The 27,374-nt window shown below is 35.0% G+C and overlaps 1 protein-coding gene across 3 annotated transcripts in view; it reads left to right on the top strand.

Annotated features, from left to right (window-relative positions):
* LOC149070176 (uncharacterized) overlaps positions 1–27,127 on the top strand; it is a 72,247-nt gene extending 45,120 nt beyond the window's left edge. For all 3 annotated transcript variants that reach the window (XM_089249983.1, XM_089249984.1, XM_089249985.1), the window contains exon 2: positions 24,561–27,127. In XM_089249983.1, the coding sequence (XP_089106109.1) occupies positions 24,645–25,649 (1,005 nt within the window). In that variant the 5' untranslated portion in view covers positions 24,561–24,644 and the 3' untranslated portion in view covers positions 25,650–27,127. The remainder of the gene's footprint in view (positions 1–24,560) is intronic.
* Positions 27,128–27,374: the final 247 nt, after the last annotated feature.

Genomic DNA, 27,374 nt, shown 5'->3' with positions numbered 1-27,374 from the left:
TTGTCATTTCTTTAGTGCTGCCAGCATTATGTATAACCAGCTATAATACCCAGCACTGCCCGGGTTTTCTTCAATGAGGCTGTTTGGATCACGTGATATCTCCCTGTTTCTTTGAGGGACATGCAAATCGTGTCTAAGTTAACCAATATGACGACTTCCCGCGGGACTCATGAAAGAAATAAATCTAGATCTAAAGAAACGTAGAAATGAATATATATATATTCTCTTTATTAAGTGGCGCTAGGTATTTTGATTCGCCCCCCCCCCCCGAACTTCAACTTATCTGCCTGTTACTGCTTCAAAAAATGCGTAGTTAAAGCTGTGAAATTTCTTCGATGTACTTTATGGGCCCATAATTAATTTTAAAACAGTCTAAACTATATGAATTTATGCAGTTGAATATCAAAAGACAATACGGAGACATTAATTTTCATGCTTGAGAAGATGTAAACAAAAAGTTAAAATCAATGTTATTGCATGGAAATCCAACTCGAAAGTAGGTCCAGCTAATTACTTCATATTTAATCTCTCCTGAGCTTCGTATATCTCTAAGCGATATATCAAAAATCGGGAATTCTATACAATTTTTTAAATTATTGATGTGGCGGAAAACCCCGCCAAATTTCCGCATCTCTACAGTAAAATCGGCAATTTTAACACTGATTTCTATGAGGATCATCCTTTGCCTGACACTCAAAGTGATGCTGATAATGATTATGACATCTATTCAAAAAGTCTCATTACTGGGATTATTGAAAAAGTGGCAAACCTTTATAAAGGCATAAACTATTATACATATAGTAACAACATTAGAGAAGCGACAAATCATTGTAAAGGCATATACACATCTGAAACGCATTGCTAAGGAACCCACGGTAACCAAAGTAAACATCCCGAAAGTGATTGTTGATGCCCAAAAACTATTGTTGCCCGTCAGTTTTTTTTTGCCCATTTGGGGCATTTGCCTTGCTCTGACGAACTTTTAACGTAGCCTATTATTTAAGTCGGGCCTCATTTGGTATATATGCAAAATTTGGTGACGATCGATCTAAAATTGTAGATTTGTATAGAGAACACACACACATATACAGAAAATCAATTTTATATGTATAGATAATAACTGGTTCATCCCATTCCATAGAGAAAACTCAGGCAGCGCCGGTTATTATAGCTAGTTATCATATAAACATGCTCATGTCGCGCATATCTGTCAAACATCTACGGTTTCTAGAGATGGATGGTGATTTTTTTGCTCGGCTGAGACACATGAAATCAATAGGCTTTCTGGATATAGACAAGTTTTTCCTGTTTACCTCAACATAATATCCAGAAAGCCTATTGATTTCATATACAGTTTTTTTGTTCCCGAACTTCAATCCATTGCGAATTGCAGTAACTTTCTTTTTCCCTGTTATTGGCGATTTTTCATCAGTTTCCAGCTCTGAACGGCAACTTCACAAACTTTTGACAATTTTGGCTATGTGTTTGGTATAACTAGCAATTGTTCTTGCATCTGAAAATATTTTTTCTGCAATTTGAAATTTTACCTGCTTTTGATAATTTTTTAGCTATAATTTGCAACTTTACTCGCCTTTGATATTGTTTTTTGGTGATAACTGGCGATACTTGAATCCCGATTGCCGTTTTTAAGAAGGAAATATGGTCAGTTAAAGGATTTATGGTGGCATGTATTGATATACGTTGGAATGTACTGGTACTTTTCTACTAGAATGCTTTCCGCGGGCCGGATGGAATCCGTTATAGAGCCGCTATTGGCCTGCGGTTGGTGCTTGTTCACTCAAACTATTTGAACGCATCTCATCATATTTTCAAATCTAAAAGACCTTGCATACGTCAACTTCAGTTATAGCGACAAAATTCCACGGAATCTTCTCTGACGTTATAAACAATAGAAAAGTAGCTAAAAATCTTTAAAAAATTGTGATTTTCTTTTTAATATTCATCCTATCATTTTATATTGAAACATTGTTGGAAATCATTTTATATTGGAAAATTGCCCGAAATTATATTTACTTGAAACATTCTTGGTAATTATTATCAGTCTTAGAAATTATTCCTGAAAATTCCTGTTGGGAATAATTTTTACTGAAAACATTGTTGAAAATCATTTTTAATGTACTATCATTGGAAATAATTTTTATATGAACATTGTTGGAAATCTCTATTTTGAAAAACGTTGGTAATCACTATTATGAAACATCGTTTGAAATAATTTTGTACGGAAACATTCTTGGAAATTGTTTTATATTGAAACATATTGTTGGAAACTTATTTTATGTGAAATATTGCTTGAAATCACTATTTTGAAATACAGTTGGAAATCACTATTATTGGAAATCACTATTGTTCGAAATCACTATAGTTCGAAATCACTATAGTTCGAAATCACTATTATTGGAAATCACTATTGTTCGAAATCACTATTATGAAATATAGTTGGAAATCACTATTATGAAATATAGTTGGAAACCACTATTATGAAATACAGTTGGAAATCACTATTGTGACACATAGTTACAGTTGGAAACCACTATTGTGACACATAGTTATAGTTGGAAATCACTATTGTGACACATAGTTATAGTCGGAAATCACTGTTTTTTGAAACATGGTTGGAAATATTTTTTTTCGCCATTCATTGTTGGAATAAAAACGATTTCCAACAATGTTTAATGTAAAAAACGATTTCCAACAATGTTTAATGTAAAAAAGGATTTTTAATGGTGGCGTAAATAAAAAATGGTTTCCAAATATCCGATCCATTTCATGATTAGTTCAGTTAAAAAGAAAGAACGGCAAGTTTAATAATAGAAATATTTAAAAAAAAAAACTGAAAACAAAATATCGCGCGATATTCGTTGGAATATTCATCCCGCGTAGAGAAATATTATTCAATTTTTTTCGTGTTCCTCTTGCGGGATGTCAAAATGAAATGGAAAACTGTCTACGCATGAAATTGTTCTCTTAAGAGCGTTCGAGAGAATGTGTTATCGCTTCTATCACTCTCTCTACGTTTTTTAAATTTTACGATTTTTTTCCATAAAAATGAAAAATTCCTTCCCCCCCCCCCCCCAGAGTCTTTTTACATTTCCTACTTGCGTGGGAGTGCTGAAAAATGAACGCGAAATCGATTGAAAAAGCGTGTCTCGAGATACATTGATAAAAATTAATTTTAAATTTTTATTTCAAATCATAAATAACAACTATAAATGACCATAAACTCCCTGAAATTTTTTGCTATTTCCGAAACGACAATTATAATTGCTACATTTTCAGTATACAGTCGGCGCTCGATATAACGACCCCTTCGTCCAGTCGAAAACGGACGTTATATTGCGAGGGTCGTTACATCGAAAGTAAAGCGTATGTGATAGTCGTTCTATGCAAACATTCGGGACTTACCCTACCGGTCGTTGTAATGGAATGGTCGCTATAAGGTCGGGTCATTATAACGAGCGTCGACTGTATTTCATCAAACATTCATCGTACGATATATATAACATTAATCTAGCTACATTTTCGTTATATTTATTGCTAAATTGAACTCATGCAAAGTAATTGTTGCAAAACATTATTGGAAATTCACGATTTTGAAAATGTTTGTTGGAGAATTCCTCGTTTTGAAACATTTTGGAAGATCGGGAAATCACTATTTTGAAAATAACGATATCACTTTTTCACAACGTGGCTAAGAGTTCCCGAACATTGGAAATAATTTTTATTTAGACATTATTGGAAATCATTTTCACTTTAGACATGGTTGGAAGTCATTTTTACTTGAGGTATTATTGGAACTTATTTCTTCTCATTGTGAAAAATTGTTGAAAAAATCATTTTTACTTTAAATATTGTTGGAAATCATTTTTACTTTAAATATTGTTGGAAATCATTTTTACTTTAAATATTGTTGGAAATCATTTTTACTTTAAATATTGTTGGAAATCATTTTTACTTTAAATATTGTTGGAAATCATTTTTACTTTAAATATTGTTGGAAATCATTTTTACTTTAAATATTGTTGGAAATCATTTTTACTTTAAATATTGTTGGAAATCATTTTTACTTTAAATATTGTTGGAAATCATGTTTACTTTAGACATTATTTGAAGTCATTTTCACTTTAAATATTGTTGGAAATCATGTTTACTTTAGACATTATTTGAAGTCATTTTCACTTTAGACATCATTGAAGTCATTTTCACTTTAGACATCATTGAAGTCATTTTCACTTTAGACATCATTGAAGTCATTTTAACTTTAGACATGGTTGGAAATTATTTTTATTTGAAATGTTATTCTATATTATTTCTTCTAATTGAAACATTGTTGGAGCTTATTTTTAGTTGAGTCATTGTTGGAGTTTATTTCTTCTAATTGAAACATTGTTAGAAATCATCTTCACTGTATACATTGTTGGAAATCATTTTCACTGTATACATTGTTGGAAATCATTTTCACTGTATACATTGTTGGAAATCATTTTCACTGTATACATTGTTGGAAATCATTTTCACTGTATACATTGTTGGAAATCATTTTCACTGTATACATTGTTGGAAATCATTTTCACTGTATACATTGTTGAAAATCATTTTTACCTCAAAAATTGCTGGAAATCTTTTTTTTTTGGTGAAAATGCCGTGTCTGCACATTATTATCAGCATAAATGCTGTTGAAATATAAATACGCATGTAATATTACTTGGAACATTCCCGGTACAATTAATTTTATGAGGCAATCGTTAGAAAAATGAAAATATTTATACATGATATATATTGCCCATGTTTATAGAAGACCATAACAATGGACGTGTGCTCGTGGAAACAAACCAACGCATAACGGAGGAAATGGAGCAATTTACGCAAATAAATTAACTCTATACGTATACAATGAGATAAATGCGGCATTCCCGTAAATGCTATACACTTAAGCACAAGTGCTCATCCGCCATCAAATGTACAGGAAACCTACTTCTGGCTTATAAATACTCCGTCCAATTGTTCATCCTCGTCATGAGTTTCCCCTCCCCAGCCCGGAAACAATGGCATTATTAAATAACAAAGACTTATGGGTTCCGACATGCAAGCAACATGACTCACAGGTGGCTTTCCGGAAATATATTATCCATGTTTTCGGCGCTCGATGTCGCATCATGGCAATTACAAATTTCTGAAAGATGAAAAGAAATATGATGGCACAGAGAGAGAATGCGGGCCACTTCGTTGATTCTAAAACGTGTCGTGGGCCACTTAATTAAGTGATCTGTAAATGTGCCGTCGTGTGTGGTCATTCGAGAGATCTGTAAATGTGTCGTCGTGTGTGGTCATTCGAGAGATCTGTAAATGTGTCGTCGTGTGTGGTCATTCGAGAGATCTGTAAATGTGTCGTCGTGTGTGGTCATTCGAGAGATCTGTAAATGTGTCGTCGTGTGTGGTCATTCGAGAGATCTGTAAATGTGTCGTGGTCATCCAAGGTAGTCTGTAAATATGCCACGGGTCACTCAATTGATCTTTGAATGTGTCGGAAGTCATTCAAGTGTTCTATTAATATGCTTTGGGTCACTCGAGTGATATATTAATATGCTGCGGGTCACTCAAGTGGTCTGTTACTACGCTGACAGCCACTTGAATGCTTTGGAACTGTGCCTCGTTGATCTGTAAATGTGCCGCAGGTCACTTAAATGATCTTGGAATGTGGCTTAAATGATCTTCAAATGTGGCTTAAATGATCTTCAAATGTGGCTTAAATGATCTTCAAATGTGGCTTAAATAATCTTCAAATGTGGCTTAAATAATCTTCAAATGTGCCACCAGTCGCTTAAGTGATCTGAGAATGCACCGCAGGATATTCTAGTGATCTGGAATCGTGCCGGAGACCGCTTCAGTGGTCTACAAATGTTCCGCGGGTCGCTTATATGATGTGGGAATATATCATGGATCAGTCAATTCATACGGAACTTCACCCACGGTCACTTAAGTGATCTGGAAATGTGCCATTCGGTTCATTTTTACGAATTTAGGTTTGGGGCCGCAGACCACATCAAATGACTCCGAGGGCCACATCTTTACAGCTGCGCATGGGTTGAACACATGCATGGTATATAATAATAATAGCGCCTGTGTGTGTGTGGAGCAAGTCTATTTGGTTCAGCGGTTAGCACACTAGCCTGTGTTAGCACACTGTGTGTGTGTGGGAGAAAACTGTCCGCAAAAATATTCGCTGAAAACAAAATTTATTTTATTAAATATTAAATTCTTTCAAAAAAAACCATGTTTTATTCATGGGTGAAGGGGGGAAAAGTAATTGAAAATTCTTTTTCACTGTCAGACATGGTTGCGTATGCCAAAAAAGAAGGATTGACGCCCTCCGGTGTCTTTCACACTCTCATGTATAACTCATGTATTCCGGGGAAAGTAAATTCATTGATCGAAAGAAGCTGGTGAAGAGAATGTCATGTTATTTATGGACACCTCAGAAGAAAGACCTTGCGTCGTTCTATAATGTTATAGATAGAACTCATGTTAGACATTTGTACCAAAAGCCATTTTTAAATGGATAAAAAATTTGTTGAAATACTTCGGAATCAATGGATTTTCTATTTATTCTATTCGGCATGTACAGCAAAATAAAATCGAATCGAGTTTGATTATGATGATTACCTCGTGACAGCATGGAATGTCATAATCATTGTGCGAATTCTCTGTCCCAACAATGTGGAAAATTTCGCCCAACCAGTCACATTGTTTATCCGAACGACATTCCGAGAAACGATTATGTTTTTTGATCATTATTGATCTCTTCTTCCCACAGAATGGATTGGATTTATTTATTACTATCTGATACCCGGTGACGTTGCCCACCCCGTAAAAAATTTTATATGTATAGCTTATTAATTATTTCTTAATCAAAAAATTTCTGCATCAAGTAAGAAAAAATTACTTTTGTTTTTAAGTATTTCAATTAAAAATTTCAGGCAATCGCTCGATGAGAGGGTGCGTGCCTTCACGCATCCTCTCATCTGGTCACTCACGCACTCACTCACTTTTCCACGCATACGGTCACTCACCCCTTCAACTGATCACTCATATGGTCACTCGGCCACTCACTTGGTCACTCATACACTCACTTACTTGGTCACTCATACACTCACTTACTTGGTCACTCATACACTCACTTACTTGGTCACTCATACACTCACTTACTTATAGTACTCAGGTGAAATGTCGAGGACGAAATGTCGGAGGCGAAATTTTGGTGAACCAAAATTGGTATATACGTCACATTGACTATGAGGCGGGGGGAGGAAGAAAACTTCAATAAAAAGCACCACATTTACACCTGGTGGTAAAAAATTTAACTATTTTTAATCGAAGTTTTCTTTTCCCCCATAGTCCACGTAACCTATATACTGTACCGAGTTTCAACGAAATTCATCCACCGGGACAGACGCTACATTAGTCTATAGCTTGAAGAAAATACTGGAGGGATTGGGACCGAAAGTTGTTGGTTGTCCCTTATATACGGGGCGGAATTGCACGCGCAGAAGAGGGAAGGCGCCTTTTGCATTGTTTTCTCAGAAATTATTCTGAGGAGGGAGAATCAGGCCCCTTTCAAAACTTACTAAGGACACATATAATATAATATACATTAGTCATAAGTGCCATAATATAATTTATAATTCATGAAAATAATCTTAAAAATTGATTTCGGTTGAGAACAAAAGTGTTCAAGCATACGGTAAACGGTAAAAAACGAGACATTTCATAAAAAAAAACAAAATTAGTGCAATGACGCGTAAAATATGAGTCATATACGGTCACCCCCCCCCCCCCCATGTGTACAATTTTCTGACCCACGGACTGAAGAAATTATACACCCCAGCTTTGAATGAGAAGTTAAATTCCGTTAACAAGACACATGACCATATCGTTACAATTATGATGACCATATCATCGAGTAAAATGCGGCAGAAACCGGAATCATAATTTCGGGAAATAAACGGTTCTCAACAAAAATGGTATTAATTGCCAACGAAAATGCCAATTATTGGCTATAAACAGCCCTTACGGGAAATGAAGCGTTATACAGTAATGAGTCTGCAGTGAATAAAAACTTGCAAAAAAAAAAAAAAAAAAAGGGTTGAGCATGATACATGTGTGATAAATATCTGTATGACACACACAGTCATATCCTATAGGATTTTGTTTCGAAATTATGAAATTTATCTTCGTCACCGATTTTATAGAGAAAAGATTATAAATTAAAATAGTTTTCAAAAAACGCAGAGGAAGTACGGGATAGTATGTAAAAAAATGGGAAATAAAATAAAATAAATAGGCTGAAATTGGGAAGTCAGGAGAAAAATATGGGAATGTCTCGTTCACGGGTCATATCAATGTATAAGTTAGATCGTCAAACTTGTAATGAATCTTATTTCTCAATAGTAATAACAATGGAGCAGCCGGAAATTATTCAGTCAATGTAAAATGGCCTCAGCCCGTAGGTTCCAGCCCACCCTGTAAAATAACCGAAAACATGCGCTTAGATTAGAGAGGGTTCATTATAATCATCACGAGAATAATTTGTGCCGATAAGAAATTTTCTTTTGTCATCTTTTACTATGTGTCGCAAGGTTTACATTGATTGAAAACATGTTTTCTTTTGTCGATGTTATACTATGTAATTGAAATCGAAAATTGTTTACCAAACAAATTAATTTCCAATTTTTTTCTTTATCAGGAAAAGCAAATACTGTATGCCGTTATTTCCCCCCCCCCCCCCCGCGATTCCATCAAATTACTGTCGTAACAAAAATTGGTTTCTTGAAGTTTATTGAGAAGTCGAACAAAAGAGGAAATTTAAAAAAAAGATAAAAGAAATGAATGTTTACTCGTGTTTCTGTTCATTGTTGCGCTGAAATAAATCATCGTAAGCTTCCTCCTTGTTAATAATGGAGGACTGGAATTTCAAATATGTATCAAATGAATGTCTCGAGATGCTTGAGCGTTTTCTCGTGTGAATAATTATAATTATAACGTGCTTTCAGTGATGTTTGTCTCGTTTAATAAACCTTACATTTCTTCAAAAAGGATGTACTTTGCCAATTCGAAATATTGGTTAGTTTTTTATCTATTCATTTCCCCCCTTTTCCCTACGTTTTAGATGATTTCAAGTATTATTTAGTTATATCAATGGGCGAAATTTCTATTTTCCGTAAATTCCTGGCAAAATTTTAATCAGCATTTCTTTATTCCGTGGTTAACCAGCACCTCCTAGAGATAGGAGGCCTCCGCAGTCTACTTGTGACGTCAGTAAGTACTCCATTTTCCCTCAGAAAAAATTCCCTGCTCGTGCCAGTATCATCGTTGTGAGGAAAAGAAATGATCGGGCTCGGAATTGGCGATTTCCATGTCCCTCATCCAATCACTATGCAGTATTTGTGAGCCAATCAGGAAGATTCTACGCCAAAATAAGAAGGAACGAAATAGGGTGCTGTGTTTCAAAATGTGGCAAATGTGCTAGGTAGTCTGAATGACGTTTATGGCAAACAGTGCAGAGGCCTTCTATCTCAAGGAGGTGCTGGGTTAACTGATCTTTTCTAGAATATTACAATGCAGTCAACATTGAAAAAAAAAAAACCATCAAGAAAATCTAAACGTTTTTTTTTGTTGTGGATCTAAGAAATAAGTAAGAATCAATGTTTTTTTATTTACCAGTTTTTTCCACGCACCAGGTTTTGTTTTTCTGTGTAGGAGCTGGAGTTTTACCCGTTATTGGTTGGCTTCATGAACACCTGCCAAGAGCAGATGCAAATGCCATAACTCAGAAAATAGGAAAGTGTGTGGTTAACCGTGTGTGGAAAATAGGAAGTTAGGTATAACCTGGTAAGAAATGATGGAGGTTCATGTCTCTCGAACGTTATTGATCGCTTATTTTAGATATCCGTGTAGCATAGCAACATTTCCGCCATGTTCAACCAAGGCTTATATGCTTGTTCAACTCTAGGGGGAAAACTGTGGTTCCCTTACGGATGTGGACATGGTGAAGAAGTACAGAATCAAACGTCATACATTGAATCTTATGAAGAGGACGAAAACGAATATAAGCAAGCACCAGAGGTCCCTATTCCAACACTTGCAGAAGCTACGGGCATGTGATAATAACGCTGTTGAAGCTGGACACATCTTTCATTTTCATAATCAACTTGAACATATATTATATACGAATATAATCTCTCTTAAATGTCAAGAGTATCATTCCTCTTTAAAGGTCTTTGCTTAAACTCCTGCTGTCAAATGTCCTTGCTTAAAACCCTTGCTCTTTAATTTGCTCCTAAATGTTTGAGAGCATCCAAAAAATGAAGAAAATTAAGATTACAAATTCGAAACTCGTTCACATCAATGTTTTAGGTAACATAATTTATCATTCTGACATTACATTTTATTCATATAGCATAAATATTGCATTTTCATTGTTTCCCATGTTGTTAATTTAGTTCTAAAGGAGGTGGGTTCGGTAAATCATGGAGTTGAAATGCACTTCCAGCCAGAATTCTCATTTCTTGATTTTCTCCACCAGTTGATGGTGTGAGACGAATCTTAGATTGTAATCCCATCCCTAACCACGCCTTCAATGCTATTAATAAGAGTATATAATAAGAGTATATAGAGCGATGATGAAGATGGGTATATGAGTTGCTATAGCCTCATCTACGCTACCCCGATGTACGAATCAAGGTTCACGGTTCCATTTTTTTAGTAGTTGCACATGAACTGGTTTTTTGTTAAAAGGAAATTATATACGCGGACTTTAGAGCTGTTTCGGAGAGTGGTAGCCCAGGTCAGTTGTTTGAGGGCACAACAGAGACGGCGATATGACCATAGAAAAAGATTGCTACCGCAGGTAGTCGAGGTAACCCCATCGAGGGGTTAGTGCACCAACCTCTCGATGAGTATAAAAGAACAAGGCTTCCATTCGGATTCGGCAATAAGTTGTAGGTTCCGGTATAATTAGACCTCGTGTGCAAAAATATGATCAATTAGAGCTGTTTTTGAGATATAAAGCTATGCAGCAACTTCCATTCGGTTCTTCTAATTCCTATTTATTATTAGAGCTAGGGTTTTGAGTTTATGGCGTTTCATATTGCTTATATTCTTCTTTCATATTTCTATTATGACTTTACATATTTCTTATGCATTTTGCATACATAAGCCTATATTTCTACGGATAAAACTTTTTTCATGATTTTTAGTAATTTTAAGGCATTTTTAATGAAATTTCAGTAGTTTTAGAGGCATTTTTTAATGAAATTTCAGTAGTTTTAGGGGCATTTTTCATGATCTTCAGAATTTAAGGCATATTTTCATATTTTGAAGCATTATTTTGCATATTTCTGCATAACAACGAAGAGGGATTTATTCCCCAAGCTCTCTCTGCCCTGGCTTCATTTCCCGAAATTGGCGATTTTAGCAATAATTGACAATTTTAATTAGTTTTGGCATCGCTTTTGGCAATGATTGGTGATTTTTTTGGGGATATCAGCAACGATTGTCAATTTCAACCGTGTATCTTTGGCGCAATTTTTAATAATGATTGTCGATTTCCTGTACTTTTCCCCTTATGTTTTTTCCGAGGAAATATGGTCAGCCTATTTTATAAAAGCATATTTTTAGGTGTTCTCATGGCTTCTCTTTTTTTGGATTTTTTAGGGAATAAATGCATTTTTTATGGAGCATATTCTCTGAATTGAAAGTGAGCGTGGCTTATCATCTAAACTGAATCTTGAAGACATCAAGTAGTGAGATACACAATTCGCTTTTAGATTGGTTAACACAAGAACTCCCATCCATCACTTCTAGTTCATATTTAGTACGGGGGGGAACATTTATGACATTATCGTGCCCACGAATCTCCCATTACTTGAATAATTCATCGTTTACTGAAAGACTTATGGATCAATTACTCTCGATGCGATGAACGTTCGCTCATTGTGAATAAGGTGGAATTAGAACGTTAGTTTTTCATGAATATATTCAATGAATAACTGGGAAGGCGCAACGTAATTAACAAACCCCCCACCCCTTCCATCTTATACGTGGCGGTGGTATCATCTTAATTAGAACACCTGCGATTATTAAATCCTGCCGTGGGGCGAAGTGGTTAATCACTGAATAGCATGATTCATTGCGAGGTGGCAGAGCTTCATGGATATGTCACCGAAGCCTCATCAATCCTCCAGCGTGGAATCTTGATGATAATACATTAGTAGCCCCTCTCCTCCGTCTTCAGTGAAAACACCGTAGTTCATTGTACATAGTGCTTCGTATTCTATAATAATCTCGTCCCTTTTATATAATAAGCTTTCGAACTATAGTTTGGATTCAAAATTCCAAGATACATATCAGCTTTTGACTTTATGAAGAATGGAACTATCAGGATTATAAGACGGGATATATGCTTTGAAATACAGTCAACCCTTGGTTTGAGAATCTTATTGTATAATATAAAATATCCATATGCAGCGAAAAACGACAGATAAATGCATTAGGTCCGAAAACATTAGGTCCTGAGTTAGGTCTGACATACAAACTTTTACTTTTAAATTTATAATGAATCACAGAACAATGCAGTTCACTCACCCTGTCAAAGAATTCAAAATATAACATTCGACAAATAAACATTCAGCACCATTTTTTTGTCGTTTAGTCCGAAGGCCAGCCGTTAAAAAACCTTGGTATGGATAGCGGAGGGTGACATCATCCTCGGATAAGTCACCATCTGGTGGCATTGTCAGCAATTGTTAGCTTTGACCTGAGTTAGGTCCGACCGTCCATGTACGGTCCCTTTCAGTGCGCACGAGCTCCAAGGAAAAATTAAGATATTCGTTGTTTCTGTAGTCTAGTGCGTTCACCCGGAAAGTGAAAGGACGCGGGTTCGATTCCCCGTAAGGGGAGTTGAATTTTCTCTCTTTCCAAAATATATCTTCGCATCTGTTAATACCTTTGTATGGATAGCGGAGACGGACATCATTCCTCGGGTAATCCGAAGGGTAATTCAACTCACGTCTTGGTTAGGGACTCACTCATTCAATTGAACACTAGGTGCACATAAACATATTTTATTAATATATATAGATATTATATTTTACATAAAGATTTTTTTGATTATTTTTTCTTTACACAGAAAGACTAATCATCCAAAAGTGCCTAACTGCAACCTGGGTTACTTAAATTATTTTGGACAGTAACGCTAACAATTTTGGAAAATGCAAAATGAATGAGTACGATTAGGGAACATTTTAATAACTTTGAAAAATTTGACTTGAAATAGAATCAAAAAAGTGAAATAATTGAAGATAATTGCATAAAATTATCTTCATTCTTTATTGAAGATAAATTATCTGAAAATAATTTGAGTGATTTGAAATAACTTGAAACGTTTAAGATGATTTGAATAATTTGAGGAAATATGTACATGGCTGTGTAAAATTTAAGATGATTTTTGAAAAATTTGAGATGATTTTTGAAAAATTTGAGATGATTTTTGAAAAATTTGAGATGGTTTTTTGGAAGTTTAAGATAAATTTGAACAAATTTGTTGGAAAATTTGAGAACTTCAGGAAGTGTGTTTGATGTCCGAACGTTTAAGAGTTCAAACGTATTAGAGTTCAGAACGTCAAGAGTATTTATTAATTAATTCGTAAAATATGTAATGAAATTAAATAAAATTGATTATATTTCGGATAGTTTCGATAATTCTGTAACATTTAATATAGTTTCGAAAGTTTATAATATACCTAGTGTTACATAATTATAAATGGTGTTTGTGGGTTTTCTTCAAGGGATTTGTTTATTAGAAACCTCTTTTTCACAGATTCAATTCGAACATAAAAACATTTAGGTAGTCCATGTTCAATCAATATCACCAAGAGATAGTCTAAAATAAGTACATGAACGTCTGCAGAAAATAATAACCGATAGTTTAGTTTCGAACTTTGTTGTCTCGCTTGCACTTTCAAGTCTGATTTTAGCTCAAGGCATCTCTCTCTATATAAACAGGATTTATAAATTCTCGTCTCGGCATTCTAGAATCCCGGATCAATGAAAACACCAAGAACGTGATAGGGTTAGAGAAAGTATACGGAAAATAAAGCTGTGAATGATGAGAGACGAGGCAGAGCGAGTTCCAATGAATCGGAACGAAGATTAATGTTCCGAAAGGTGATGGAACCCGTTATATACAAGCCGGTTCCGCCGTGTTCCTGCGAGATCACAAAACAGGAAAATAATCAATCATAACTTTAAAACCAATCTTCATGCCATCGCGCTAACTTGTCGCGTCTCAGTTTAGCAGCTTTATCTTCTCCTAAACGAGGAATTTTCAATACGGTTAAGAAAAATATATTCAAGCGTTGATTAAAATCACATTCTTGTGAGATTTATGAAAATCTGATGGGAAGGATCAACAGCAATGTTGTAAACGTAGATTATGGATGAATAGATACTGTAAATTCTGAGGACAAAGAGGAACAATATAGATACGAAATGAAATTCCTGAAAAATAGTGGTATTTTTGCTTGAAGGAAATTCCTATCACTTAAGTGAATGATACTCATCCACCGTGAAAAGTTTTAAAAAGTTTTTCGTTGTGGTTTTGTTTTCCCGGGATGAAAAAAAAAGGAATAGAAACAACTTGGACCGAAAGTAAAAAAAAATTGTATTATTTTTTAGGAACTTCTCAACCATATTATTTCCCCCCGTGTTTTACATTTGTACATTGTTTTCTTTGCATTGTATTCTTGTTTATACTCTTTATGGAAGAGCGAATTCTGTACGGAATGGTAAAAATGTGTTTCAACTCACTTCTTTGTACAACAGTGACACTATTTTATGATAACCCTGTTCAGGAAAAGGAAGAGCATGCTTGTCTATATTCCCCCTTCATTATTAATTTTTTCTCTTCTGTTTTGGAAGTGAAAAATAGAGAAAGGACTAAAAAGTAAAGCGAGGAATAAATAAAATAAACTCTATTTTTGGCTACTTTATGCAGTAGTAAACTGAAATACACTCCGCCCCATAGAGCTATAATTTTAGCCTTCGCCTACGAGCGCAAATATACAAAATGACAAGGACATTGTTTTGAGAGATAAGTATTGGACTCCTATGGCGCCGCTGTGGTAGTTGAGTGGTCATTGTGACGGAACCCACACAAGGCTCATTACTCGCCCCCATCTGCATTTTTGATCGATTACATTGTATCATCGTCAATCGTTACTAACATCTAATGAATGTATATCTTCACCGGCAGAAAATAGATTAAAATAAATTGATGCCATTCACATAGGGTGACCTTTAAGTTCTAATTCGACCTTTATCTCATCAAATATTTGGCGTAGAGGGATGGTTCCCCGTTTAAAAAATGTCCAAAATGTGTTTAAGAATTCCTCTGGGCCAGTTTAAATAGTAGTAGATCTCATTTTATATAGTCCCCTCACCCCCCTCTTCTAACTTCCAGTTATGAAGTAATTGCCCTGTCTCTCCTGTGACCCATAAAAAAAACCCATTTTTAGGTGCTGAAATATTTTAATTTAAATAATCTGAGAAAAGTTGGGAAAGTACAGCATGAACTAACGGACAACGCTCCTTTCCCTCATTTATGTTGTTCTTTCTTTCCCAACTTTCCTCCGAGATTTTAGTTCAAATATTTCAGTGAATCTTGTATTTGGAAAGTGGGTTTATTTTTGAGCCTCAGGAGAGACAAGGCATCTACTTTCTAATTGGAAGTTAAAAAACAGGCAACTGTATAAAAATTACATTTTTTTGACGCACTATAATGTTTTCTCTCTCATCTGGTACAAAGTGATTTCTGAACACATTGTGAGCATTTTTCAAACTAGAACCGCACCTCTACGACGAACAGTTGATGAGATAAACGCCGAATTAGGACCTACAGGCCACCTTGTATATTTGGATTAACACATTATCATTCAAATCATACATTCATTTGCACAACCCCGGAGATATAGACAAACACCCGAATTCTTGTGTGTGTAAAAAATATTTTATTCATATACCACCAAGACCGCAAGACAAATCCCATAAAAAAATCCACATTATCTCGGGAGAAAAGAGCAATTATTTTAGTCATTATATGCTTTATTTGCATCATAATTCCCCAAACATTTTGTTTCATGACCCCCTGCTTCAGAAATTTTTCTCTCTCATCGCCCTCCCCCAACTCATGCGAACCGATAAAATCCTACGTTATATCCGTAGCTTCTATCGCCTCCTGGACCATTCCATCGCCCACCATGGGGGCGATATTGCCCACTTCGGGAAACACTGATTTACATCGTCGTTGAGCCGATTCACCTAAGGCACAGATTTGGATTAATTGCGTTTATTTTTAGCCAAAATTCAAGAAAAAATTGTAACAAACGTTGCAATAATGCATCGTTTCCTTATGGAGTTGTTAATAGCAAGAGCATGTGGCACCCAGATGCTTTACAACTAGTTAGGTTCATATTATGGGAAAAGTTGTGTACGAGAGGAGTCAAGAACGGACAAGTTCACGTAAATGGCCTGCCAAGTTATGCGCATTTTCAACATACTCCATATATATATGTACAGTGTAATAATAAAACTCATCGCATGATGACAACATCATGCAGCTTACCATATTTACGAAAGCTAATCCAAAAAAGCAAATGCGCGTTCCTTGGCATTTTGCGAAAGCTGCAACGGCAAGCTAATTATTTCCACACACACAAAATGACTTCCTCTCCTTGTAATTACGTCAAGCTAAATATTACATTCTTCTGAAAAGTTGGTTAAATTATAATTTGCAGCATGTATCGTATTAACGCATTAATTATTTTTAGAGACTAACGTGATAAGAGAGAATGTTGCATATATGATAATAGAGTGAGATTATTTGATCATGGGTCTCATTTTCGATTTCTTCGAGGACATAAATCATGATCTCATTACGTATCTCATTAAGTGTTTGATTCATTATAACTCAAATCATGTAGAGAAAAAAAAAATTAATGTTGAAACTTTCTGTTTAATGAATGTGTGTAGAGAGAAAATTCAAATTCAATTCAAAAGATAAATTGAAAAAAACAACACCGGGTGTAAATTTCATTGGACATATAAAAGATATAATAAGATATTTCATAAATAAATAAATTTGGATAACGTTGAAAATCATTATTTTTTTTAGAAATTGATGCAAAAAAAAATTAAATTTTTTCCTTTTCAATAGTTTTATATAAATTTTTTGTAAGGAATAATTTTTTTGAACTAACTTTATTAAGAAAAATATTTTTTTTCGTTCATTACTGTTGAAAGTACTTGCACAGAAAGTTTTGTAATAAAAATGTTTGATTTCAAGAATAGATAACTTTTGAGAAATTGTTTAGTGGAGTAATTTTATGCACCAATTGCTTCCCGAATAAATGTCATTGAATAGTTTTTCGAGAATAAATGTCTATATTGTTTCCTGAGAAAATGTCCAAAAACATTGGTACCGGAAGAAATGTTCGTAAATACTGTTCAATACATATCACTTGCGAAGAAATGCCCTAAAATATTATTTCTTGGTGAAATTTTCGAAAATATTATTTCCTGACAAAATATTTTTTTCTGGAAGAAATGCACGAAAATATGGTTTTCTGAAGAAATGTCCATGAATAATTCTTTCCGAAGAAATGCCCATGAATATTACTTCCAGTAGCAATGCCCATGAATATTACTTCCAGTAGCAATGCCCATGAATATTACTTCCAGTAGCAATGCCCATAAATATTGCTTCCAAAAAGAAATGTCCAAAAACATTGTGTTTAGAATAAATGCTTAAAAATATGATTTCCGGAAGAAACCACAATGACCAGAAACCCATAAAAATATTCATAGATATTGTTTCCGAAGAAATGTTCATGAATATTATTTCCAGAAGTAATGTCTATATTATTTCCTTAAGAAATGTCTATTGTTTCTAAGAGAAATGTCTATGAATATTGCTTCTGGAAGATATGTCCATAAATATTGTTTCCGGAAGGAATGTTCAAAAATATTATTTTCGGGGTGGGGAGGGGGTATGGCAATAAAATACCATCATGCACTTTTCTACGTTGAAGCACATATCCCCAATACCCAGTCCAAATTTCCAGAGAGTCCATATTCACCTTTAAAACAATACAATACATGTCTAGTAATTGAAATCATACGTTCCGATTTCAAAATTACTTACTGTATAAATATTTATGAAGAGCAATAATCCTAACATATTCCCGTGGTTAACTATCCGCTATCTATTCAAGCGGAGAAAACACTCCATTCATCATTAAACTACACGACCATCCCTTTAGCTAACCCAGCCAAAATCAAATTCTGAACCAAATCATGACTAAGCCACTCTTGACAATAGGAGATTTTCTGCAATTTCCGCTGCAAGAAGAACAACGTAAATAACCGAATTCGAAAGAATCTTCATGCCTCAAAATACCCGCGAGGGATAAAAGCCAAACGCGAATCGAAAGTCGGATTCGTGATCTTCTGGAAATGAGACTATTTCTCTGCTTCATTCATACGCTCAACAACTCAGAAAATCACAACGCTGTGAATCTGTCAGCTGCGAACGCGAACCTCGATCATTAAAGCTGTCGCCTATCCTCCCGAAATGGCTTTACTTCATCAGTCTTGAGCCGCTGCTGAATCAAGCCTGTGTGATAAGAGCCGAATGTGAAATCCCCCCCACGAAGGAGATGTCTTCACGGGTGTGTTGATTAATGAAATCATTTGCATACGGAGAGTTTTGAGGGTTTACCAACTTCCTTTTCTAGATCTTTGCTCCACAAATATACCGAAATGTACAATTCTCTCAGATGCAGTCCATATCCTTTTATGAAGTCTTTCATTTCTAAATATCATCTTTAATTATTGTTGCTTTTGTTGTGTTATTAATATTGTTACACAAATACGCACATATAATTACACAAATACGCACATATAATTACACAAATACGCACATATAATTACACAAATACGCACATATAATTACACAAATACGCACATATAATTACACAAATGCACTCACATAATTACAAAAATGCACTCACATACTTACACAAATACACTCACATAATTACACAAATACACTCACATAATTATACAAATACACTCCACTCACATAATAAACGCGTAAAATACCACTTTGATAACACAAATTCGCTTATCGTAGAGTGACTTGGGTTATAGATTTTGGAAATTTCTTGTATTATCTCCCTTATGAATAAACATTTTTTTACTGAAAATTGTACCACACTAAAGAGACAGAAGTTTTTTGTCCCTGTTTTTATGCAAGAATAATTGTTTTGCAACATATTATAATGGATAAAAATAAATTAAAATTCAAAGTCGAGGCACCCTTTCAGGCGCCCTAATGTGAAAGTTCTTTCAGCAGGCTTAAAGAAATAAGTTATTGAATATTTTTTGGCAACACACAGCTATTAAATATAATTATATTGGATATGTTTTTCCTGTAATTTTGTTTGTATATTTTTGAATAAAAGTTTGGTATTTAAGTGCTTATATATTGTGAAGCTTAGTAAAACATATTATGCATATGGATACGTAAATTATTAAAAAAATTAAAAAAAAAAAACGACAAATAAAAAAATCAAAATTTTGCAAAAAAAAACCCATCAAATTTTGCCATGTTTGAAAATATTGAAAATTTTGCATTTGTTCGCTTAGACCAGTGTTTCCCAAAGTGGGCAATATCGCCCCTCGGGAGGCGATGTAAATGCCCAGGGGCGGTAGAAGCTTTGAATTTTGTATAGGATCCTATGGGTTGACTTCAGTTGGAGGGGGGGGGGGCGATTGGAATGAAAAAAATTTGAAGAAGGGGCGATGAGTTTGTGAAACTGACTTAGACCGACTCAGTTTTTTTTTCAAGTATAATTACGGATGTTAATTTATTTTCAATTTAAATTAATAGCTGCCCTTGAAAAGTGGAAGTACCAACGTTTTCTTTTGTTTTCTGCATTTGAAGTATACTACTACTTAACCATACATGCAACTTTTAAGCATTCCTCTGGGAAATTTCGATGAATTGGTACTCACAGGAACATGATGTGTGGGTAAGTGCGTGGCCCTGACATATTTATGTTGCCGAAGTTATGCACATTTCGGGTTATACTATTGAAATTTGAATGAAGTCTTCATGACATAACCAAAGTCTGTAGGTTTACCACTAGAAGTAGCTATCGGTTAACGTGATCGTTTCCCCTCATTCCGTCTTTCTGTCTGTTTTTCAAAACGGACCTTGCTTTGGCGCTCAAAAGATTTCAAGACCGTTGGGTAGCGCGAATGGGTAGTTTCGTCGTTCCGAATTGCCGATTAGTTTCATAGTTTTCCTAGGCCAGTATTTACACGGCCTTGCAGCACTCAGAAACAAAAGTCAATTGAACGTCTTTAATACGAGTCAGAACATCATTTTTAAAACTAAACAAAGATTACACACGAACCAGGCATCACATTTTTTTGCAAAACAATCACATGCAAAAGGTGATCTTGTGTTTGCAAGATGATATTGGCTTTTAAGCACGTAGAGATGCAACGAGCAGAGGTACTGAGCAAAATTATGACCAGTTTTCTCTTTTTAAAACGGCAAATTATTGATATTTCACGTAAAAGTAGTAAAATATCAAGTTTTCGCATTTATTCGTCAAAATTCCAAAAAATTTCGCATTTATCGCATCTATTTCGTAAATACTAAATTTACGCTTCCCCAGTTAAAATTCATGAGTTTCTTGTCTTGATTTAAATATATTTAATTTTTTCTTGAGTGTTTTATAAAATAACCAAATATTAATATTTGTTATATCATCTACTTTTTAAAAAACTAAATTTGACGTATCGCTATATTCTTCTACATAAAGCACCGCATCATCTTCAAAGGCTATCAGCTTTCCATTTAATAGCAAGTTATTTGAAAAATAAAATAAGTTTCAGAATCAATTATAATGAAAAAGCCTAATTAAGACATGGAAATTTTTCACAATTGTATCGTAACCCGTAAAAGAGAGATAATGAGTGTCCTATTCATGTTTCTCAAGTGATTCATGGATAATACCCAATTGTGAAAATGTGTATTTATTCATCCTCTTCTCCACCAGTAATTGATAATTACTCTTCGCTGGTAAGCTTATCTCACTTTGAATTTAGATGATTATCTCCCCTTCTTGAGTGGGAAGAGGGATTATTAATCACATAATTGGTAATTCTTGCTATTTATACCGACAACGAAAATAAATTGCAAAAACCCACGCTTATAAAGTTCTAAGCATATCTACGAGAAGCTATCGCTTCTCTTAATCGAGAAATTTCAAGCTGTCCAAGTTCCCGGATGTTATGTATAATTGATGAGTTTCGAGCAAATGAAGTAATTAAGGCATACCGAAGATCGCGAGGACAGATTTAATTAACGTGGTGAAGATCATATTCAAGATAATAATGATGTCGGAGCCCATTCCTATATCACAACTAGTACTAATTTTAAAAACTGACCCTCGAATGCTGGTCTAGCGCTGTACTAAGTAACGGCATTAGAGGGATATGGGTTCGAGTCCCGGTAGCGGTAGCGATGAAATTTTTCCAAAAATCAATTTCTCTTCATAAACAGCCAGTTTTTAGTATATCTTATATCAACAAGTGTGGAGAGTACGTACATGTTTTTCTTCTACAAAAATGGCGATATTTCCCCTTTAATCCATCGTTCTTTTTACTTTCCCGTGTGGTTGCAGGCACTGTCTTTCTGTCTTTTGTTGTTATATTTTTAATTCTTATTTTAAATTTCATCGTTCTATTTCGTAGTTTATCAGAACAAAAGTTTTTTTATTCAAAATTTTTAAGGAAACATTTTATTTTCTGGATATTATGCTGAGGTGAACTCGGGAAGAAGAGTCATCTTGTCTCCGCCGGGAATCGAACCCAGGCGCTATTGCATACCGGGCAAGCATGCTACCAGCTACATCACTGGAGACACGACCCTTCCTTCCTTATTTCACGCGCTGTGGCGTGAGGCACTGAAGTAGAGATATTATTAGCCTCTCTTAACTTCAGGAATTGGGCCCCAGGTGGGACGGTTTAGAGAGATAGATGGCTTTTTCTCAGCCCAAGGTATCAAGAAACATTTTATTTTCTGGATATTATCACCTCAGCATAATATCTAGAAAATAAAATGTTTCCTTGATATCTTGGGCTGAGAAAAAGCCATCTATCTCTCAAAATTTTTATTTCAAATGTGTGTGAATCATCTTCGCCGAAAACTCTACCAACAGTGACGTAATATTTTGATTGTCATTTCATCAGCCCTTGCGACCAATGAGGACTGAATTTCTTCCATACTCGTATCAATGTAAGATTTGTTAAAGTGCCTCCCGGGAGTGTTATTCCATCTTTTATATAGGATTTCAACACGGGGTTACGCTCATTAGAACAAGATCGCTTTACGTCACTGAAAGACGAGGGGGGGGGGGCTGAAGAGGCAAGAGGTTTAAAATGCTTTAGTATACAGTAATGTAACGGTAAATTTGATAAATCTGTTGTTTGCATAATCACCAATCGTCTCCGCGAGTTTGATAAATTTCTCACTTTTATTGGTGATTATGCATAATACCCTGATCATATTATAGTTCCTGATACCACTGTCTGATGTGACAGATTGAATTTAAGTTAGCGTAAAAACTATGTTTTTGCGTGTTCAGTGATTTTCGTTTGAAAAACTAAATAATACGCAACCATGACGGAAGATATATATATATAGTGGAACCTCACTTAACAGGCACTCCCCGTTAGCGGACACTTTTCTGATCCCCGGTCCCATGGGATAGGGCTTTAATGTGTCAAATCAGGCCAACTCTAATTTTTTTTCCAACTTCTAATTTAGACATTTTTGTTCATAAATTACGAATTTATCATATTCAACGGTGATTATGTATAATATCAAGCTCGTATTGGTAAATATTATAATCCATCAATTAATTACTTACTTGATTAACTTAACATAACTATGTTTCAGGATTCCGATATCGAATGGTAATGTTGGTTTTGTCGTATGAACGTTTATTTCTTCTTCACACTTATTTTAATTCAATTTTTAATGCAAAATATGGGTAGTGCACGTATCATGCACGGGAAAAAATAATTAATTGGTTTAGTGAAGAGAAGAAAGGTAATACATTTTTCTATATTTATCAAACTTCCCAACTTTATTTGGGAAATTATGCGTAATCGCCGGTAAAAAAGTGATAAATGGAGCGCAAATTTAACCGAACTTTCTTTATCGAGACGATTGATGATTATGTATAACCAATGGTGTGTATCGCTTTTACACACATTAAAGGCCGCTATACACTACGCTGACGTGACGTGAGACCACATCACGTCAGATTGACGTCGAAATCTGATTTGTAAGAATTCTGTGTGACGTAGGAATGACATGTCCACGTGATTTCCACGTCACAGAATTCCCGCGAATCAGAATTCGACTTGAATCCTGACGTGACGTGGTCCCTCATCACGTCAGCGTAATATGTAGTGGTCTTAACATACAGGAACCATATTGCGACCGAAGCCAAACGTCGTATAAAAGAGGTTCCGCTGTATATCGTACCTTCCCCCATAGCGGACACTCCCCGTTAGCGGACAAAAGTTTTGGTCCCATGGGTGTCCGTTATCGAGAGGTTCTACTGTACTGCAAAAAAAAAAAAAAAAAAAAATACCGAAAATAAATTATATAAACTTTGTCTTCTCCAAATCTCCAGCTATTTTTATGAGTAAATTTTCTATGAATATTTATCTTTCTTAAAAATATATTTTTTTCTTGTTTTCTGTTGATAATGGATTGGCTAAAAGCCTAAAGGCATCAAAAAGTGATCGCTGACGCAGAAAAACTGTTTTTGTCTGTTTGAAATGGACCGATTCCGTTTCTATTCGTATAATATGTATGCATGCGTTTACGTGTGTGTGCCTTCCATTTCCAAAGTTAAATCACCTGAATAAACAGGGTTTAAAATGGAATTGTTCTCTGAATATCTCAATGCATATGACTTTTGTTCCATGGAAATTGCAGTTTTAATGCTTCTCACATCGGAGTCATATTTTATTGGATTTATTTAAGCACATTGAATACAGTGTGACCTATTATAATGATACTCCGTACTACGATAAATCCTTCTATAACTGTATTTTTTCAAGTCTTGTTTGGAAATGCCCAGTCCCATGTTTAAACTGCTGCCTCTCGATATAACGATAATCCCTCCACAACGACATTTTTTTCCCTGGTCCGCTTTGTTATTGTTGTATTGAGCTTTCACTTATGTCTTGTGTTTATTCATTTTTATTATGAAATTTTATGCAGAATTTTTCCGGTTTCATCCATAAATAATCGATTAATAAATAATTTGAGATTGATTTCTTACACTGTGAATGTCGAGTACTCATATACTTCTTATTTTTTTCAATAATTTCAGATGAAATCGTTCCTGCTAGAGAATCCTGAGCACCCGATGATGAAAGAAAAGCCGTCGTTTGCACTTCTCAGATGAAGGCAAGCGATGGAAGACGTGGAAGATGCTTCAGAACTTCTTCTACAAGAAAAAACGAAAAACGCCAACACCACAGAGGTCTCTAGATCTCGACCAAGGACTCGGCAAGGGCAAGCGGCCACAACACTGACCACGAGCACTTCTGCTTCCTCAACTACGACCACGTTCCCGTATTACTACATTCCAAGGAGGCCGAAAGTCATCAAGATGAGAGACCTCAGCGAGGCCACGAAGGAGCGCATAGCCAAGGAATACTTCGATGCGTACGATCCTTGGACGGGCGTCCGAATAGCAGCGACCTTAGGGATACTCATAAGTCTATTTACCTTGTTTCTCATATACAAGAGTAAATACAACAAGACCCGTAACAACATTATAACGTCCAAAAAGACTTCGTTATACCTTTACGACGAGGATTTGGAATGCGATCTTGAGCACGTAGGGGCCAGTGACGACACGGGTTCCTTCGCGTACCCTTACCGTTACGCAGAGAGGATCACTGGCAGGTACCCGTTCGGGCTCGACAACCAGGACTACCCTCTCGAGGAGGTGTTCATGAAGTCCACAGTGGCGGAATGCATCGCCCTAACGGTGCACAATAAGAATTCTAAAGGACCAAAATACGGGACACTCAGGATTACGAAAGAACCTTCTCAAAGCCTCCCATGCTCTCCTTACAAAAAGAATGCGATGGCGCCTTGCGTACGGGAAGAGACTGTGTACACAGCTGCTAAAATCCCATTTTCGTCGACTCCACCGGATTGCTCCAGTTCTCTATCCGGCAGCATAACGTCATTCGGTTCTTCTGATTATAATGACAGACTCCTGAAGACGAACGTGCCATTAAATAACAGAGAAGAGCTTTTGACGGGTCCTCATCAAGCGCAGATTGAATCCAGTGGTAGGAATGACGTATTCATCGAGAACGAAGGCTCTGGGTTCTCTAAAAGACCACAAGACTATCGTAGCCGTAGTACAATAGTAACTATCGGGAGAAGGAAGAGAAAGTCGTGATAGTTTCGTATTTTATCGGAAAAATTAAATTGGAGAATTACGACAAAAAAACAAAAAAACGGTTTCTCTCAACCTATGTAAAAATCAAATTCAATTAATCAAAACAAAATGCCGTTGATCCTGATATGATAAAAAACAATACTCGTTTTTTTACAAAAGCGGCTTTAAAAACAAGATAATAATATGAAAACTATTCAAAATATTTTCCTTTAAAAATCACTTAGTGACTCTCTCTGATTGAGTAATTAACGATACGCATGTAGCTGCGAGAAAATTCATTTTGACATCGATATTTATCAATAATGTTGTTATTCTGATTGAAATGTTTTTTTTTTTCATTTTCTACGAAATACATCGGAATCTTTAAAAATTTATTGCTACATCATCGGAAAATGAAAAAATACGTCAGAAAACCCTATCGATAAGTTTGTAACAAAACTTCACCGAACAAAAACATTTGGTGAAGCTCCCCAAAAATAAAATCATTCGGTAAAGCTTGGAAATTGTCTTAATCGTCAGAAATTTTTATTTGGTGAATGGTCAGGGTAAAATATGATCCGTTGGAGAAGCTGAAAGTAGACTATTGGTATAGCCCTTTGGTATATAGTTCAAAATAGAATCATTCGATAAAGCTTAAAAAATAAATATTCGGTAGAGCTTAAAAATATAATCATCCGGAACAGCTTGAAAATAATCATCCAGAACCTCTTAAAAATAGTCATTTGGTACAGCTTGAAAATAATCATCCAGAACCTCTTAAAAGTAGTCATTTGGTACAGCTTGAAAATAATCATCCAGAACCTCTTAAAAGTAGTCATTTGGTACAGCTTGAAAATAATCATCCAGAACCTCTTAAAAATAGTCATTTGGTACAGCTTGAAAATAATCATCCAGAACCTCTTAAAAGTAGTCATTTGGTACAGCTTGAAAATAATCATCCAGAACCTCTTAAAAATAGTCATTTGGTACAGCTTGAAAATAATCATCCAGAACCTCTTAAAAGTAGTCATTTGGTACAGCTTGAAAATAATCCTCCAGAACCTCTTAAAAATAGTCATTTGGTACAACTTGAAAATAATCATCCGGAACGTCTTAAAAATAGCCATTTGGTACAGCTTGAACACTAATCATTTGGTACAGCTTGAACACTAATCATTTGGTACAGCTTGAACACTAATCATTTGGTACAGCTTGAACACTAATCATTTGGTACAGCTTGAACACTAATCATTTGGTACAGCTTGAACACTAATCATTTGGTATAGCTTAAAAAATAATCATCCGGAAGAGGTTAAAACTAACTATCCAGTGCATATTGAGTATAATCATTCGGTACAGCTTGATAAAATAATCAGCAGGGAACAGCTTCAAAAATAAAATATTTGGAACGACTTGAAAATAATCATATGCTTACAATGATTATTTTTGAAGAATTTTTGTTTAATCATACCTTGGAAAAATAATCATTCGGCACAGTTTAAAAGCATTTTTGTAAAATATTAAACAAATTTGATTTGGTAAATATTCGAAAAAATACCAATAATTAGGTAAAAATAAAAATAAAAAGTTTTTATTGGTAAAAAATTCGAAAAAATAAATTACCAGTTGTGATAATTTGGAAAATCTTAAAAAAAATTTTCTTCGGTTAATCCGGAAAAACGAATTATTTGACAAAACACAATTTCCTGATTTTTCATTACTTCATGCTTGCTGAACAAGTACAAA

Source organism: Pholcus phalangioides, unplaced genomic scaffold (assembly GCF_987345545.1).
Source record: "Pholcus phalangioides strain wild (caught in Gottingen) unplaced genomic scaffold, Ppha-v1.0 ptg000022l_1, whole genome shotgun sequence".
NCBI classification, from domain to species: domain Eukaryota; kingdom Metazoa; phylum Arthropoda; class Arachnida; order Araneae; family Pholcidae; genus Pholcus; species Pholcus phalangioides.
Note: the sequence above shows the minus strand (reverse complement) of the source record. Positions and strands in the feature narration are given on the sequence as shown.